This window comes from Thermobia domestica, chromosome 6, assembly GCF_964235325.1.
Source record: "Thermobia domestica chromosome 6, izTheDome1.hap1.1, whole genome shotgun sequence".
Taxonomy (NCBI): Eukaryota; Metazoa; Arthropoda; class Insecta; order Zygentoma; family Lepismatidae; genus Thermobia; species Thermobia domestica.
The window spans coordinates 135736353-135755590 of NC_137459.1; the positions used below are offsets into that span (position 1 = coordinate 135736353).

A 19238-nucleotide genomic window follows, 5' to 3' on the forward strand; every position below is an offset into this window, starting at 1 on the left:
ATAGCTACAGATGAAAGTGGAGACAGTAGGAAAGAAAGAGGAACAGAGGTTGTTGTGAGTGATAAAGTCGTTGTTAGTGATTCAACGGTATAATCTGTGTCTGTGACTGAAGCCGAAGTGGTAGTACAGAGGTTGTTTAGCCTACGTTTGGCCGATTTCGTTCCTTCCCCCTCCCGAGCAGAATGGATTCACCCGACCTAACTCGTGGCGTCCTGCAGTGTTGTGCAGTGGTTTCCTGGGAACGGAATTGTTTCTCTGCGCGGACAACAATAACGCACAAAACAGGATCCTTGTGGTGAGTGTTCCCAGACAGCACAATGCACGTACAGTATCCGTATAGTACATGTACAATTGCACGGATGCAACATGTGCATCATCTGTATAAATGCACGCCTGTACATGTGATGCACATATACATCACAAGTCCTATTCAACATCTTCACGTGCACAGGACATGTGCAGTGCACACGTCCTGCACAAATGATTTCCACGTTCCGCACATTTGATTTACACGTTACACGTATGCGATTTACATGTAGTGCACAGGTGATTTACATCTAGGACAGCGGTGATTTACACGTAGCACACAGGTGATTTACACGCAGTACCCAGATGATTTACATGTAGGAAAGAGGGGATTTACATGTAGCACATAGGTGATTTACATGTACGATAGAGGTGATTTACACGCAATACCCAGGTGATTTACATGTAGGACAGAGGTTATTTACATGTAGAACACAGGTGATTTACACGCAGTAAATGCACAATTGCACGGATGCAACATGTGCATTATCTGTATAAATGCACGCCTGTACATGTGATGCACATAAGCGTCACAGGTCCTATTCAACATCTTCACGTGCACAGTACATGTGTATTGGACACGTCCTGCACAAGTGATTTACGCCTTCCGCACAGTTGATTTACACGTAGCACGTATTTGATTTACATTTAGGACAGAGGTGATTTACATGTAGTACATGTACAATTGCACGGATGCAACATGTGCATCATCTGTATAAATGCACGCCTGTACACGTGATGCACATATACATCACAAGTCCTATTCAACATCTTCACGTGCACAGGACATGTGCAGTGCACACGTCCTGCACAAATGATTTCCACGTTCCGCACAGTTGATTTACACGTTACACGTCTGCGATTTATATGTAGTGCACAGGTGATTTACATCTAGGACAGCGGTGATTTACACGTAGCACACAGGTGATTTACACGCAGTACCCAGATGATTTACATGTAGGAAAGAGGGGATTTACATGTAGCACATAGGTGATTTACATGTACGATAGAGGTGATTTACACGCAATACCCAGGTGATTTACATGTAGGACAGAGGTTATTTACATGTAGAACACAGGTGATTTACACGCAGTAAATGCACAATTGCACGGATGCAACATGTGCATTATCTGTATAAATGCACGCCTGTACATGTGATGCACATAAGCGTCACAGGTCCTATTCAACATCTTCACGTGCACAGTACATGTGTATTGGACACGTCCTGCACAAGTGATTTACGCCTTCCGCACAGTTGATTTACACGTAGCACGTATTTGATTTACATGTAGGACAGAGGTGATTTACATGTAGTACATGTACAATTGCACGGATGCAACATGTGCATCATCTGTATAAATGTACGCCTGTACATGTGATGCACATAAGCGTCACAGGTCCTATTCAACATCTTCACGTGCACAGTACATGTGCAGTGCACACGTCCTGCACAAGTGATTTACGCCTTCCGCACAGTTGATTTACACGTAGCACGTATTTGATTTACATGTAGGACAGAGGTGATTTACATGTAGTACATGTACAATTGCACGGATGCAACATGTGCATCATCTGTATAAATGCACGCCTGTACATGTGATGCACATAAGCGTCACAGGTCCTATTCAACATCTTCACGTGCACAGTACATGTGTATTGGACACGTCCTGCACAAGTGATTTACGCCTTCCGCACAGTTGATTTACACGTAGCACGTATTTGATTTACATGTAGGACAGAGGTGATTTACATGTAGTACATGTACAATTGCACGGATGCAACATGTGCATCATCTGTATAAATGTACGCCTGTACATGTGATGCACATAAGCGTCACAGGTCCTATTCAACATCTTCACGTGCACAGTACATGTGTATTGTACACGTCCTGCACAAGTGATTTACGCCTTCCGCACAGTTGATTTACACGTAGCACGTATTTGATTTACATGTAGGACAGAGGTGATGTACATGTAGTACATGTACAATTGCACGGATGCAACATGTGCATCATCTGTATAAATGTACGCCTGTACATGTGATGTACATAAGCGTCACAGGTCCTATTCAACATCTTCACGTGCACAGTACATGTGTATTGTACACGTCCTGCACAAGTGATTTACGCCTTCCGCACAGTTGATTTACACGTAGGACGTATTTGATTTACATGTAGGACAGAGGTGACTTACATGTAGTACATGTACAATTGCACGGATGCAACATGTGCATCATCTGTATAAATGTACGCCTGTACATGTGATGCACATAAGCGTCACAGGTTCTATTCAACATCTTCACGTGCACAGTACATGTGTAGTGTACACGTCCTGCACAAGTGATTTACGCCTTCCGCACAGTTGATTTACACGTAGCACGTATTTGATTTACATGTAGGACAGAGGTGATTTACATGTAGTACATGTACAATTGCACGGATGCTACATGTGCATCATCTGTATAAATGTACGCCTGTACATGTGATGCACATAAGCGTCACAGGTCCTATTTAACATCTTCACGTGCACAGTACATGTGCAGTGCACACGTCCTGCACAAGTGATTTACGCCTTTCGCACAGTTGATTTACACGTAGCACGTATTTGATTTACATGAACGACAGAGGTGATTTACATGTAGTACATGTACAATTGCACGGATGCAACATGTGCATCATCTGTATAAATGTACGCCTGTACATGTGATGCACATAAGCGTCACAGGTTCTATTCAACATCTTCGGATGCGCAATACCTACCATGCACACGTCCTGCACAAGTGATTTACACCTTCCGCACATTTGATTTACACGCAGTACCGAGAGGATTTTCATGTAGGACACAGGTGATTTCCTCGTAGTGTAGAGGTGATGTAAAAGCATATTAGAGATACAACGAAAAAAAAGGAGTTTATATATTTGGTGCCTTACGCAGTTCAAATACAACATTGTAAACGTCTTCTTGAAAAGTAACAGAGTTACATGTAACGAAAAAGCAATTATATACTTACCCAAAATTACTGACTCGTGCACTACTCTACCGCACCATTAACGTTCCAGGCCAGTAATCCCAAAGTTCTATATTCCAATCCCCCCCCCTCAAAAGGCAGCTACAGCATATTCTCGTCACCTGAAGACGAGACAATATGGTACTCTGACGAAACTTTGTTTATCAGTAGCGTATATATTAACAAACCACTGTCACGAGCATTTAGACAATATTTTTCTTTCTTCCTACACATATATCATTATAGACTTTTCATTTTGCTATGCAGCATATTGGGTATCGTACCATTAGGGCCTGGAAGTTGAAGACCTTACCTAAAAAAATTTTTAAAAAGCCTAAACATATTAAGAAAATGACCTAAATTTGGAAAAAAATACTTAAAATATGATAAAATCAATAATGATACACTTAATGTGTATAATATTTAAATAATACACAATTCTGGTGATATGTTGAACAGAAAAAAATTGCAAATTTGCATTTTCGTCGCCCTGTTTCTGCTGTTCATTTTGAACTACTTAGAGGACAATCCTCACAAGCATCTACTGTCTGGTCATACCTACTATACCTGCTCCAGTCATTCAAGGGTTCCTATTGTCAGAGATTATTACAGAAAACTATGTTTAAGAGTTTCTAATTGAGAATGGGCAGCAAAACTGTAGTTGAAAAAAGGTCAAGTACCAAAACCAGCTGTTAAGACTTAAAGGGTAATGGGGACCAATAAGCCAAATATGACTTAAAACTAAGCATTTTCTGGCCTAAAATGACCCGAAATTAACATATATTATGGTGTTCCTCTTACCTTCGGGCACTTGGGAAAAACTATCTTTAACTTCCGACCCCTATATATGATACTGAAAATATTAAGAAAGAAAAAACTCATACTTGTCTGAATAATTAGGTTCTGAACTTATAAACAGTTGTGGTTTGCATATATATTTTTTTCTTTTAGTACAGTGCTTGGTTTGTCAACATAGCTTTTACATAGTATGATTTCATCAAAAGCCATCATGGAGCTATTTCAGATTTAAAATATATGCTTGATAAAGCAAAGTGGCCTCAACTCAATCACAAGTGAAATTAGATTTTAAACAAAATCCAAGTGCAAAAATGTTTATATATTCTATTAACCGTAACTTGGTGCAACTCCGCTGTAATTTTATGGAAATAGTAGGTATTACAACATTGATAACAACTGATTATATATATATCTATACATTTATTTCTTATTAAATATAAAAAGTAATCTACAAGATGGTTGTAGTTTTTTTTTTCTTTCTTTTAATTTACTTTCTCCGATAAATCCTTGGCCTCAGTCCTCTGCATCCTGTAAAGAGAAGTTTTAAAAGTAATACAGTAAGTGCAGACACTAAATCAATCTATTTAAACTAAATCACAGTCATATTCTTAGCATAGTTTGAGATTAAGAATTTAAATATGGTCCATCCAAATTATACATGCCATACCATTTTCTCCAGAAACAAAGCTAAAGACTACCATTTAAGCTCAATAAATCACCACCATCAGCATCTCTGAAATAAGATTTCTTAGGGTATTGAATCAATTCCAGTAAGAGTATTTAAATTAGCAATTTGAAAACGAGGCTGGCTTTTTATCGACAGGTGGCAATCCTGTGCAAACGTGTGTTGAAAACACTGGTAGAACATCTCATGAGTAAATGGTACTAAATGCACTTACCTTGAATGACATTGACAAGTGTGGGTTTAAGTACACGTAAAACTGAGTTATTACAACAGGAGTAAATGTATGAGCATGCTTGTTCACCCCGTGCTCATTCGTACGGACAGTGAAGGATGAGAATAAACTCAAGACTGGATGCAGTAAGAACTATGAGAAGTGAATTTGGTAGAGAAATTGAGGTGAATGTTCACGGATTATCGAAACACTACACTTCGAATGCCTTCTGAAAAGTTCAAAATGAAGACGAAAGCTGTGAGGCAACGCATAACGAAGAAAAATCTAGCACAAATGGAAGTTTTATGTTACCTAAGCTACGGGAAGTGGGTTGAAAGTAAGAAACAATATTCAGAGAAGCAAGCAAGATGAAAAAGATTTATTTTTGTGGCATGAACAACCAATAAAAACGTTGCCTTTTCCATATTATCAATTGTATATAACTGGCTGATCTCTACCACGTTATGCAAGATAGGCAGAAGTATATACAGTAGTGCACTCTGTATTCCTCTCTGCGAGCGGCCGAGGATGGTTTAGAGTATGAAATGCAAATAAGTTACGTACCTGCCCTTGAAATTATATTCATTTTCATACAAATTAAACGTTATAGGGGTTCAGATCCGACGGACTTCCTGTCAGTGCGCCCCTGACTTATATGACTCACAGTGAAACAAATTTATAAATCTTATTGCTATCAAGTACAACGGCATTATTAATAAATTTTTTTAGATATTCATATTTCAAGTCATGTTACTAGATACTGAGACACTGGAAGACTAAGTACTGCTTAAAATTTAACCCAAAATATGCAAAAACACAGTGGCAAATTTGTGTAAGAAAAAAAGATCCTATATCCTAGATAAGCGATCGGCAAAATCCATATTCTCTGTCTGCGTGCCTGTAAATCGAATAGTGCAATGACGGGACATCGGATTATCCTCCTTCCTAACTCAGCGTTGCAATCCTGACGTAAAGGTTTCTTCTTTTTTTCAACTAATATAATGTACATTTTGAATTTAAACAATACTAGTAAGATTCTTAAGAAACATTTCTTTTACTATCAATGAGTCAATTTCTTTTTATCATCAGGTGGTACAGTGTTCCACATAAATATCGCAACTCTATAGTAGTACAATACTTTAATTTATGCATTTGAAATCAATATTTCGCTGGTTACCTGCCTATCAGGCGTTAGTTTAAGGTTAGATTGATTATGCAGCAACCTGCAGAACATTGATTTCAAATGTATTGCATAAGATAAAATCTTAAAACTGTAGTCGAGTTGCGATATTTATATTGAACACTGTACAAGACGTAAAAAAAAAAAAAATGAAATGTTCCTCTCTTTTCCGTCGATATTAACCTTTAAAAAAAAAGAAAAAGTTTGTTTGTGTCATATAAGTCTACAAATTTCTAATAGTTTGTAAAATACATAATCGTTCTCGCAGAATAAGAAAAAAGTCTTAAAGATCATGAAATCTCAAACACCCCCGAATCGCCCAGTTTTGTTCTAGTGTCCCCTTTGAAAATGAGAACGCCGCTGGAGAGCGTTAATATACACGTTGAGAATAGGTGCGTATAAATTATAGAGAATAAAGTTGAAAGAATGACTGCGTCAAAGGTTTTTTTTTTCTGCTTATAAATTACCTACGAGAGCAAACACATTTTATACTCCGTTAGCTACTCGCACATATTTCAAGGTAAAAGCACAGTTCCGCACCTCCTTGCCCGCTAGGTCCCAAGTATGCAAAAATGTCCGCCCTGTTGCCGACTTCTGATGTAGATTATAGTGACAATTTAAAGCTTGGAGACCACTTGTTAACCGTTCTTATTTTGAAAACTGCTGCAAAATTGCATGTAAATATTAAAATAAAGGCTTACGAATACATGAAAACCAAACATCAGAGGTGATACGTACCTTCGTGACCTCCTTGTTTTGGCGTGGTGCAGCCAATCACTTATCGCTTCCCTGATTTGCTCCTCCGAACACTCAGGATATAATTTCTTTGCAGATGCTAGAAAAAAATGTACATATGACTATGTTGATATATATGAAATTATACATTCATTAGTAAACTTAAATCCTAAAATAAGAACATCAAAAGTGAGAAAGAGAAACCCTAACAACAATTTTGGTATGCAATCCTTTTCCGTCTGAATGATACCTTGGTAATGAGATATTTGCTGTATTTACGAGAGTATAATACTTCACGCAATTTTTATACGGAACAGATAAAGAAAAACTATTTCGCATACAGCATACAGAGAAGTTTATGCTCCGATTTCCCCCCCCCTCCCACTGCCTCTCTGTATTGAAGATTGCTGAAATTGTCATTCCCAGCAGTGAGTCACTCACCACACCAATGACTCCCCTCTCAATCTAATTGACATTTTTATCATTTGCAGCAATTGTCAGTGACTTTTTAAGTAAATAAAAAAGTGCAGTCATTACAAAGCATATACGACGTATGATATTTTCGTCTTACAAGTTTAAATAATGTGGGGAGAGGATTGGAAATATTTTGTGTGATCTGGAATTGAACCAACGGCCATGTTTCACATGCCTTTCAAAATTATTGTTTATAATGAGAATCATTGTTTTAAGGTAATAAAATTTGGAACAATTCAGCGGTATAATTGAGTAAATATAGTAGAATTTTATGGCTTCTACTAACGCCAGAAAAAGAACCTATCAAATTAAAAATTCCTCACTTATTGAAATAATTAAACATAACTGTACTCATCTCACTTTTCTTCTGTTTGTTTTGTTTTTGGTGGGGTCTGTGTTACTACAAACACTCAACTTACATTCTATTGCAAAACAGTATATTTTATATCAAAGAACAATTTGTTACTCAAAAAGAAACAATATACAGGGTGCTTCAGGAGGAAAGGTCAATAATTTGAGAGGCGGTCAGATTTGTCGACTACAACAATCAAGTTTACATAAACATATACGTTTTAAACCTTTGTTTCAGATATATCACTACATGAAGTTTAATGCATGGTGACAAGGGTACACTGCAATTATGTTGAAATGCGTACTGTGATACTATAAGACACGAGAATGGTAACTAATGTAAAGAGGACTGAGGAGGATACTACAGGATTAACACTACTCATAATTGGCACCAATGGTCCGCGGAAAACCAACATGCTTCATGCGAACAGTTACCAGATGGAACTTTCGTGTTGACAGTGCACCATACCTTCATCTTTTGCAAAATACTTTCCCTCCGTATTTGGAGGATAGTATTCTTTCTACGCATCATGTGATACCAAATGGACGGTGAACCGTTTTCACTCGACTATCACCCAGTGCCTTCACGCAAAATACTAGTCGTTGGATTGGATGTTTTGGGCTAGTCTAATGGCCACCTAGGCACCTGTTCTAACACCCTTGGGCTACTGTATGGGTGGTTGAAAGAAAAGGTGTACAGTGTTGGTAAATAACAGCGGGAACATAAAATTAATGAAACTGTTTCAACGTAACCCCAATGTACACATTTCCTTGTCCACATGTACCAAATTCATATAGTAATATCCCTGAAACAAAGTTTATATGGACTTCTTGTTCTGGACATGCTTGAGCACAACCTAATTATTGCCCTTTCCCAATAAACACCCTATAAACTATCAAGCATTGAAGACAATGCGATCACGATTAAAAAAAAAAATGCACAAAAAAATCTTACCAACAATAAACTTGTAGGTTTGTGTCTCCACAAACGACAGCTTCCTCACACAATTTATTCCCGACTTTCCTGTGAGGCTATACAGCTCAGCAACTTCATCCACCACGACACGACGAAGAATATTCTGTGCTAGTTGTTTTGGAGTTTTTCCACCACTCGCCAACATTTGAAACTGAAAGTAACATTGTATCGATTGTGCTGTGTTAATGCAGCGAAAAAATTTCATGCATATAAATAATATTTTTCAATATTTAGTTAATGTTAGAGCAAATAATCACCATAAATTATTTCTTGTGATTAAGTTATCTGCCAAGGTTACATATCTTTTATATGATGTGAAATGTGGTGGCAAAAATAAATCAGCAAATCTGATGAAAACTAGGATCCAATTTGGATAGATTAATACATCTTACTTTTAAACAATCAATGTTATTGGTAGTTTTTTTTTTCAATGTTACTTTCGTTTGTTTGCTGAAGAAACCAACCTAGGAAATGCATTACATTTTTTGCCAACTCCACTGTTTTTACTTCATAGAGCATGTGGAGGAATGTAGTACTATCCGAGTTCCCATGATCGCTAAAGAAGATAATTCTTTAATGTGTGACTTTTTGAATGTGTCTTAATTCTGCAAATTTGATAAAATTATACATATACATAGTCAATATACACATACATTCTTAGTTGTTGAAAACTTTTTACACAATTTAACTTATAGAAAAAAACATGCATACGGATGAAACGTATTTAATAACTTCAAAATGTCAACTCTTACGACAATTTAGTATTCAGCACCAATGTTGTAAATGTCAAGTTTTTGTCTTACACATGAATATAGAAGCGAACAGTCAATATAAAAGTGAGCAGAAAGTGAAGTTTAATTTCAGAGCACAATAAGATAAATAACAGACACTCAATATTCTACTATTACAATGAAATAGTGAGAGTAGCAATATAAAAAGTATCATACAAACATCCCTTTCAAATTAATACAATTGCCATGACTTCAGAAAAATATGTATTTCGTAAATTCACAACCTTACTCATGCAAAGCGACGAATTTTTTTTTTTTTTTTTTTTAATTTAATAAGTTAGAACACTGAAATAGAAGATTGACGGACTGTGCCATCAGTACTACTTTTAGTTGTTTATATTCACAATGAGGAGTATTAATGGTGCTATCTAGTAGGAAAAAAAAATAACAATGGTAAATCTCATACAGGATGTACGCGAATCTGAACCTATAAAGTGGAGATAATCTATGTATCTCCGGAAAACTTAGGTCAAAGTTAGATCAAATTCAGTCACCAAAAATCGGGAGCATTCTGCTAGGGAGCGCTACATAACTAATTTCTGTGAAAACAATTTATTTTCTGAAATGTTATAAAGTCTATAAATGTCTACTCACGTAATATTGTCTTGGTTGCTCATTATAGGTAACTATTTCAGACTCCTGGATTTTTCACCTTTGTGCTCTAGAAAAGATACAACAGAGCTTCTAACAACATTGAGGATTTTCATTGACTTTCAATGGAAATCTTGAAGTTCCAGAAAGTTCTCGTCAGGACGTTTTCCGTGACCTTTTCAGGACGTTTTTACGAAACACTTTTATTTCCAGGGTTTCCAGGACGCGTGTGGACCTTGCATATTATGTACAGCAATATTGGAAGACGTTGGGATATGTTGGTGAATACCAACACACCTTAATGCCGAAACAATACTGCTGCAAACACTGCTGAAAGAAAATGCTAACACAGCTTGCGTTACAAGAGTCTGGAGCACGGTAAGGTTCCTCAGCTAAGCTTCATTGAGGAAGAATAAGCACATAGGAAACAGAAAAAAATGAACAGAGGAGGATAGTAAAGAGCAAATTTTTTAAAAAAAAGTAATAGTGAGGATTAGTGACTTGTCCCTTAAAAAATGCTATGACTTATTTAGCATATTGCTAATATGTAGCAACTTAAATAATCACTGGAACTGTCTTTGGCTTGTATTTTTAATAATGCAATCACTAAAAATATAGGAAATATAGGAGAAGATTAAAATATAGGACAAATATACACACATTTCCAAACAAATAAGAAAAAATAGGAAAAAGAGGACAGCTGGGAGCCCTGCATAACATCACTTAGGAACTAGTGTGTGCCTTATTCAAATATCCATGTTTCAGAATCGTGCGGCATTTGCGCATTAAAGCTTAGAGAGGCATTTCGGAAATGCTCCGGAAATTTGAAGTACTAATCAACTGCCTCTACAGAAATTGATGCGCAAATGCCGCACGATTCTGAAACGTGGATATTTGGATAGGACACATACTAGTTCCTATGTGACGCTTTGACCCGACCACGATTGGTCCCATAGTACTGGAGCCATGGATCCTTAAAGTTAATTTTCTCACGTTTTCGGTAGTGTAACACCTAACAGTTGTACAACGTATTTAGCGCCATACTAATATATATAAATTAACTGGCCCGTGTGGACAAATAATAAATATCTCATGGCGTTTGTCGTATACATAATTAAAAACTTCCTATTAGTTTCCAAAAATAGCGGGAAAATTATAGTATGTAGATACGACCTAGTTTCCCACATTTAAGAAAATGAAAGTATTATGAAAGAAAACACTTCAATTTTTACCATATCTTTCTTACATATTACTACACAGTTATTTCGCGTCAAATCACATTTGTAATATGCTCAAATTTAAATTTTATGTGTTCTCAAAACAAGTTTTAAAGTCAAATCTAGCACACACAATCCATTTACATTATTGTGGACAATTTAGTTTCAATTCACTATTTGGGAGGCGCGGTGGCTCAGTGGTAGAGCGTTCACCTCTGGTGCTTGGGGTCCCGGGTTCGATCCCAGCCCCCGCCAAGTGAGCTTTGTGGTGGACAAACACCGTGCTCGTGGGTTTTCTCGGGGTACTCCCACTTTCTTCATTCCACCATTTTACTCATCTCTCATTATCACCGTCTCCTTTAGCCTAACCGGCATAACCGTGGGACGTAAAACTCAAAGATTTCATTTCATTTTTTCAATTCACTATTTACAAAGATTCATAAGTGACTATGAAAAATTTAATAGCAGTGAAGGAAAAAATATCCTAACTAGATAACACTCATAAATCATTCAAACTCAGCTCTTTTTTGATAAGATTGTGCTTTTTCTCGTACTACTTTATTTTTTGTAAGAATCTACATAACGGTTTAAAGACATGACTGAACAGAGCTTTGATTTTTTTGTGAAGTGCAAATTTCGTGCATTATTACAGAGAGAGAGAGAGAGAGAGAGAGAGAAAATGACAATAGCATAACAGACAACAGGGCGCAAAATTTCAAAGTCAGACTCACTTGCCAATACAAAAATGATGGTCGCCAGTATCTCTCACGTACAAATTATGAGAGGTCCCCCTCCCATGGTCCTTGGTTTGACAAAGAGATTGCATTCGGGCATAAAATTTGAAACCAAGTTATCTATTCTAGGCACTGGGCTATCCCCCAGCTGTTCTAGCTTCAAAGACATCCAAGAGAAATTGTCCATTTGGACACGAAACCGGGGTTAACTGGTCACAAATGTGATTGCCGACTCACTCACGAAGGACTCTTGATAAAAATACGTTGTACTGATCTTTACATAAGCTTGCTTGTTAATAGCTATAATTGTCAAGAGTAGGGATGGCCAGAACCGGTTCCTGTTGGAACAGTTTTTCGGGTCTGAACGGATCCGGTTCTAGAAGATCCGGTTCAACAACCGGTTTTTCGGATCCAGGTCCGGAACCGGTTCTTCGGATCCAGGTCTGTAACCGGTTCTGGAACTGGGTTTTCGGATCCAGGTATGGAACCGAAACTTTGTGACGATCCCTACACTAAACACGAGCTGCTGGAAGGCTGTGAACAGTGTGCTAGATGAAATGGTGGAAGCGACAGGCAGGCACCCAGGTGGCGGCCGCTTGTCTCATTTAGCTAAATTAACTGGGTAACTGGCAAACTTAATGGTTAAACAGGCAAATTGGCCAACTCATTTGGCTAAACACTCACTGGTGGACCAAAATAAAAACAAAAAACACTGGTGGACCAAAATAAAAACAAAAAAAAACTGGTGGACCAAAATTTTTTTCTGGGGGCACAAGAGAGTTTGGGCGGGGAGAGCACAAGCGCATGGTCCTCTTTGCAGTGTTTTGAAGGTGAAATTTGTGGCTCCTTTACGGGTCTTTGGGGGCTTTCGGATCCAAGTCTGAAACCGGTTCCTAAGAACCGGTTCTGGAACCGGAACTTTGTGGCCATCCCTAGTCAAGAGTCATTTCAGAAGGACTAAAAGACAAACAGTTACACAAGTAAAAACATTATACAGAATTATATATATAAATCGGGAAACTCCATTGGGAAAATCCTGTTATTTAAATGTATTTGTGTGTAAAATTTGAAGGTCAACATATCATAATCACTAGGCTAAAACTGAGGTATTAAATTAAAAATTGGGTATGTAGATATTCAATAAAATTAAAACAAAGTGAAATCCAAGCTGATGTTGGAAGCTACGTAGGCAGTTGATAAATTTTGCCAATTTCTATCAATATGTTTAAGCAGCCTTGGCTTCTTTATAAAACAAGTAGAAATATATAACTTGGTTTCATTTCGTATGTTTAGGCTTAAATTCCTTATGAAATACCAACGTTATCACGGAGAAGACTTTCGCTTAAAGAGACACCTCGAATTGCTACTTGCTTTACACCTGAAAGATGGACCGAGAATTGAACACGGGACCCCTCGATTAAAAGGTGAAAAGTAGATAAACGTAATGCGGATGGTTTGATATGTGGAAACGTCACCATAAAGTTCACACGATTTAAACATTTTTCTTTTTTTTTTTCTTGTTTAAACCATTTTTTTTTTCTGAAAAACCAGCTGGTTTAAACCAACCCTGCCTCGCAGAGTTATCTTTTGTGAAGTAAGTCACAGTGGAGATGTTACATGTGAGACCTACAGTAAAGAGTTGCCCTTAAGCTATATCCTGAATCAATTCGATCTATATTCAGATATCCTTTTTAAATATTGCATGTTGCAGTAAGGTCTTCAAAAAAATGCTTGTATGGGTTCACTCGAGCAGGCGGTTCTACCGAAAACAAAATTTATAGGTAAAATACGATGTGAAACACTTTTCGTAAAAGAAGCAGAGTGTAAATATAAGTAATTTCTGTCAGTGGATATCATATTGAAATACATTTTCAATGGTAGTGAACGTATTCTACATGTAACTATTTACTGAAGCGGAAGAATACAAGAATGCGAAGAAGGTGAAAATAAACTGCGGGAAAGTTCCGTTCGTGTTAGCAATGGACGACTGCGATAGATATAATGTAAGCATACGATTAGAGAGCGTCGATACGTGTGATAAAGAGCGTCGTATTATAGTTTTTCAAGCGTCATGGTAAGTGTAGAAAAGTAAAAATTCAGAGCATACGAATTTCTCCTCGCAGCAGACCATTTGTACGCGGGAAAGCAGTGAAGCCATTTTGAAATTAAGAATTACTACTATTATATAAGTGCTTTTGAAGGTAAAAATTATTGCAGAAATTTAATGTATGTTTTCACTATCCTCGTTTATGCGTATGCCCTTGTTGCTGACCCGCCTGCTCCCTACGAACGCACCCCTTTGATCCGCTCGGGCCTCCTGCTGCGCTCCTGCCCTGATTCGGTTAGATAGCATTCGTGCTTTTTAGTGGCCACCTAGACAAGTTGGTTCGTGGTTTATGCATTAGCTCCTCATTTAGTGCATGTTCTGCAAAAAGAAACCGGAAAATGCAATAAATGCGTGTAAATTTCATAGAACCGTTTGCTCGAGTAATGCCTTTATACCTTTCTTAAAAGATGGCTCAAGAAAAATACATGCATACGATCAGGTTCTATTTTAACGGCAAGGTTCTTGATTACTGGTACCTTCCCATTGAGCAGTAATAAAGACAGAAAACAACGTGCCCTGCGGGGTTCTAACCCGCCTTCACTCGCTAACGCTCGCTCGGCAATACTGTATAAGTTAAATGCATAAACTTAGTACAGAAAGAAACCTACCCAGCTACTAATCTATATGGGGGACCAGTAATCTAGAACCTTCCCTATTTTAACTATTACCCCTAATTCCCATTCTGGATTTGGTAATGATACTAGCATACCTAGATTTGATTGTAAATTATCTCGGAGGTTCTGCCGTTGGAACACTACCTCCTTTCAAATGTAGGGTTATGTATGCATAATTTATTTCATGTTAAAAGGACTACGTGATAATGACTCTTGCAGATCTTTCTTTAAAGAGATGCAAATCATGACAGTGCCTTCAATGTATATCTATAGCTTCAATGTCCCCTCCAAAAACATAAAATGTCAACTAATAAATACTGCTTGAGAAGAACAGGATGCATGTGTATACGGCAACATTAACACCAGTTTTATTATTTAAACGGGTGCTTTATTAAATTTTACAAATTACAGTAAAATTAAGTTCATCACTCACCTGATTATAATATAATGTTGAATTCTTCGCCTTCAACAACATTGGACAAACACCACCACACCACAGCTCGTACACGACCACACAAATAAGCGCGCCGTGCATGGCTAATACACAGCTCCAACCAGTGCGCATGCGTGATTCGAAATAAAAATTAAATTAATAACGAATAGAGAAAAATAATATTTTACTTCCAAACAATAATAATCTTATTAAGATTATTATATTTACATATCTTTTTGTATGTATATAATCAGACACATGTCTATTCGGTTCTCACGTCATTTATTACATCAAAGCGAACACTGCACATTTTTTATGCTACTGAGAGAGCCTATTTATAGCGTGTCGATTTATCTGATTGAATATTTATTCCAATGTACTTAAGCCTTCGAAAAATGCAGGTTACATTATATTGTTTATTTAGAATGAGTAATATAATAATTTTTAAAAAATTGAACTTTCAATTAAAAATACTATAGCCATATTTAATGTAAATATTAGCAGAATGAAACTAAATACACTTGCACGGTATTACGAATGTGTCATACACATGTGCAGTAGCTGTGCAAATGCACATGTGCACACAACGGCTTAAGCACGGGTTATATAAATGTGTACTGCATCCACGCAAATGCACATGTGTACATAACGGCTTAAGCACAGGTTATATAAATGTGTGCTTCATCCATGCTAATGCACATGTGCACATGCACTTCTTACTCACGGGTTATGTGCGTGTGCATCATCCACACAACTGCATATGTGCACATAACGGCTTAAGCACGAGATATACAAATCTGAGCTTCATCCATGATAATGCACATGTGCACGTGCACTTCTTAATCACGGGTTATGTACGTGTGCCTCATCTATGCAAATGCACATGTGCATATAACGGCTTAATGACGGGTTATATAAATGCGTTTTTCATCCATGCTAGTGCACATGTGCACGTGCACTTCTTAACCACTGGTTATGTACGTGTGCCTATTCTACGGAAATGCACATATGCACGAAACGGCTTAAACACGGGTTATATAAATGTGTGCTTCATCCATGCAAGTGAACATGTACACATACATAACTTAGTCACATGTTATGTGCGTGCGCTTCATCTACGCAAATGCACATGTGCATATCACGGCTTATGCACGGGTTATATAAATGTGTGTTTCATCCATGGTAATGCACATGTGCACATGCACTTCTCAATCACGGGTTATGTACGTGTGCATCATCCACACAATGCATATGTGCATATAACGGCTTAAGCACGTGATATACAAATCTGTGCTTCATCCATGATAATGCACATGTGCACGTGCACTTCTTAATCACGGGTTATGTACGTGTGCCTCATCTATGCAAATGCACATGTGCATATAACGGCTTAATGACGGGTTATATAAATGCGTTTTTCATCCATGCTAGTGCACATGTGCACGTGCACTTCTTAACCACTGGTTATGTACGTGTGCCTATTCTACGGAAATGCACATATGCACGAAACGGCTTAAACACGGGTTATATAAATGTGTGCTTCATCCATGCAAGTGAACATGTACACATACATAACTTAGTCACATGTTATGTGCGTGCGCTTCATCTACGCAAATGCACATGTGCATATCACGGCTTATGCACGGGTTATATAAATGTGTGTTTCATCCATGGTAATGCACATGTGCACATGCACTTCTCAATCACGGGTTATGTACGTGTGCATCATCCACACAATGCATATGTGCATATAACGGCTTAAGCACGTGATATACAAATCTGTGCTTCATCCATGATAATGCACATGTGCACGTGCACTTCTTAATCACGGGTTATGTACGTATGCCTCATCTACACAAATGCACATGTGCATATAACGGCTTAATGACGGGTTATATAAATGCGTTTTTCATCCATGCTAGTGCACATGTGCACGTGCACTTCTTAACCACTGGTTATGTACGTGTGCCTATTCTACGGAAATGCACATATGCACGAAACGGCTTAAACACGGGTTATATAAATGTGTGCTTCATCCATGCAAGTGAACATGTACACATACATAACTTAGTCACATGTTATGTGCGTGCGCTTCATCTACGCAAATGCACATGTGCATATCACGGCTTATTCACGGGTTATATAAATGTGTGTTTCATCCATGCTAATGCACATGTGCACATGCACTTCTCAATCACGGGTTATGTGCGTGTGCATCATCCACACAACTGCATATGTGCATATAACGGCTTAAGCACGTGATATACACATCTGTGCTTCATCCATGATAATGCACATGTGCACGTGCACTTCTTAATCACGGGTTATCTACGTATGCCTCATCTATACAAATGCACATGTGCATATAACGGCTTAAGGACGGGTTATATAAATGTTCGTTTCATCCATGCGAATGCATATTTGCACATGCACTTCTTAATCACGGGTTATGTGCGTGTGCTTCATCTAAGCAAACGCACATGTGCACATAGCGGCTTAAGCAGTGTTATATAAATGTGTGCTTCATCCATGCTAATGCACTTGTGCACATGCACTTCTTAATCACTGGTTATGTACGTGTGCCTCATCCACGCAAATGCACTGATGCACATAACGGCTTACGCACGTGTTATATTAATGCGTTTTACATCCATGCTAATGCACATGTGCACGTGCACTTCTTAATCACGGGTTATGTGCGTGTGCTTCATCTACGCAAACGCACATGTGCCCATAGCGGCTTTAGCACGGGTTATATAAATGTGCGTTTCATCCATGCGAATGCATATGTGCACATGCACTTCTTAATCACGGGTTATGTGCGTGTGCTTCATCCACGCAAATGCACATGTGCACATAACGGCTTAAGCACGTCTTATATAAATGCGTTTTAAATCCATTCAAATGCACATGTGCACGTGCACTTCTTAATCACGGGATATGTGCGTGTGTTTCATCTACGCAAATGCATATGTGCACATAGCGGCTTAGGTACGGGTGATATAAATGTGTGCTTCATCCATGCAAGTGCACATGTGCACGTGCACTTCTTCATCACTGGTTATGCGCGTGTGTCTATTCTACGCAAATGCACATATGCACGAAACAGCTTAAGCACGGGTTATATACATGTGTGCTTCATCCATGCAATTGCACATGTGCACATGCATGACTTAGTCACGGATTATGTGCGTGTGCTTCATCCACGCAAATGCACATGTGCATATCACGGCTTATGCACGGGTTATATAAATGTGTGTTTCATCCATGCTAATGCACATGTGCACGTGCACTTCTTAATCACGGGTTATGTGCGTGTGTTTCATCTACGCAAATGCACATGTGTACATAACGGCTTAAGCACGGGTTATGTAAGTGTGTGCCTTATCCATGCAAGTGCACATGTGTACATGCACTTGTTACTCACTGGTTATGTACGTGTGCCTATTCTACACAAATGCACATATGCACGAAACAGCTTAAGCACGGGTTATATACATGTGTGCTTCATCCATGCAATTGCACATGTGCACATGCATGACTTAGTCACGGATTATGTGCGTGTGCTTCATCCACGCAAATGCACATGTGCATATCACGGCTTATGCACGGGTTATATAAATGTGTGTTTCATCCATGCTAATGCACATGTGCACGTGCACTTCTTAATCACGGGTTATGTGCGTGTGTTTCATCTACGCACATGCACATGTGTACATAACGGCTTAAGCACGGGTTATGTAAGTGTGTGCTTTATCCATGCAAGTGCACATGTGTACATGCACTTGTTAATCACTGGTTATGTATGTGTGCCTATTCTACACAAATGCACATATGCACGAAACAGCTTAAGCACGGGTTATATACATGTGTGCTTCATCCATGCAATTGCAGATGTGCACATGCATGACTTAGTCACGCATTATGTGCGTGTGCTTCATCCACGCAAATGCACATGTGCATATCACGGCTTATGCACGGGTTATATAAATGTGTGTTTCATCCATGCTAATGCACATGTGCACGTGC

At 38.2% G+C, this 19238-nt stretch overlaps 1 protein-coding gene across 1 annotated transcript; it reads right to left on the minus strand.

Annotated features, from left to right (window-relative positions):
* Window positions 1–4491: 4491 nt before the first annotated feature.
* Window positions 4492–15905, minus strand: LOC145688236 (uncharacterized). The gene is made up of 4 exons (XM_081762152.1): window positions 15210–15905; window positions 8702–8873; window positions 6925–7021; window positions 4492–4638 (listed from the first exon to the last, which is right to left on the minus strand). The coding sequence occupies exons 1-4, from the start codon at window positions 15339–15341 to the stop codon at window positions 4593–4595; spliced, it is 447 nt and encodes a 148-aa protein (XP_081618278.1). The 5' UTR covers window positions 15342–15905; the 3' UTR covers window positions 4492–4592.
* Window positions 15906–19238: the final 3333 nt, after the last annotated feature.

Bases quoted from the DNA above. Each gene is read 5' to 3' on its own strand.
- LOC145688236 (XM_081762152.1), bottom strand. From the start codon at position 15,341: ATGCGCACTGGTTGGAGCTGTGTATTAGCCATGCACGGCGCGCTTATT. The intron at 7,022-8,701 runs GTAAGATTTTTT...ATTTTTTTCTAG, and splicing joins AACCTACAAGTTTATTGTTG to CATCTGCAAAGAAATTATAT. The intron at 4,639-6,924 runs GTACGTATCACC...TTCTCTTTACAG, and splicing joins AAAACAAGGAGGTCACGAAG to GATGCAGAGGACTGAGGCCA.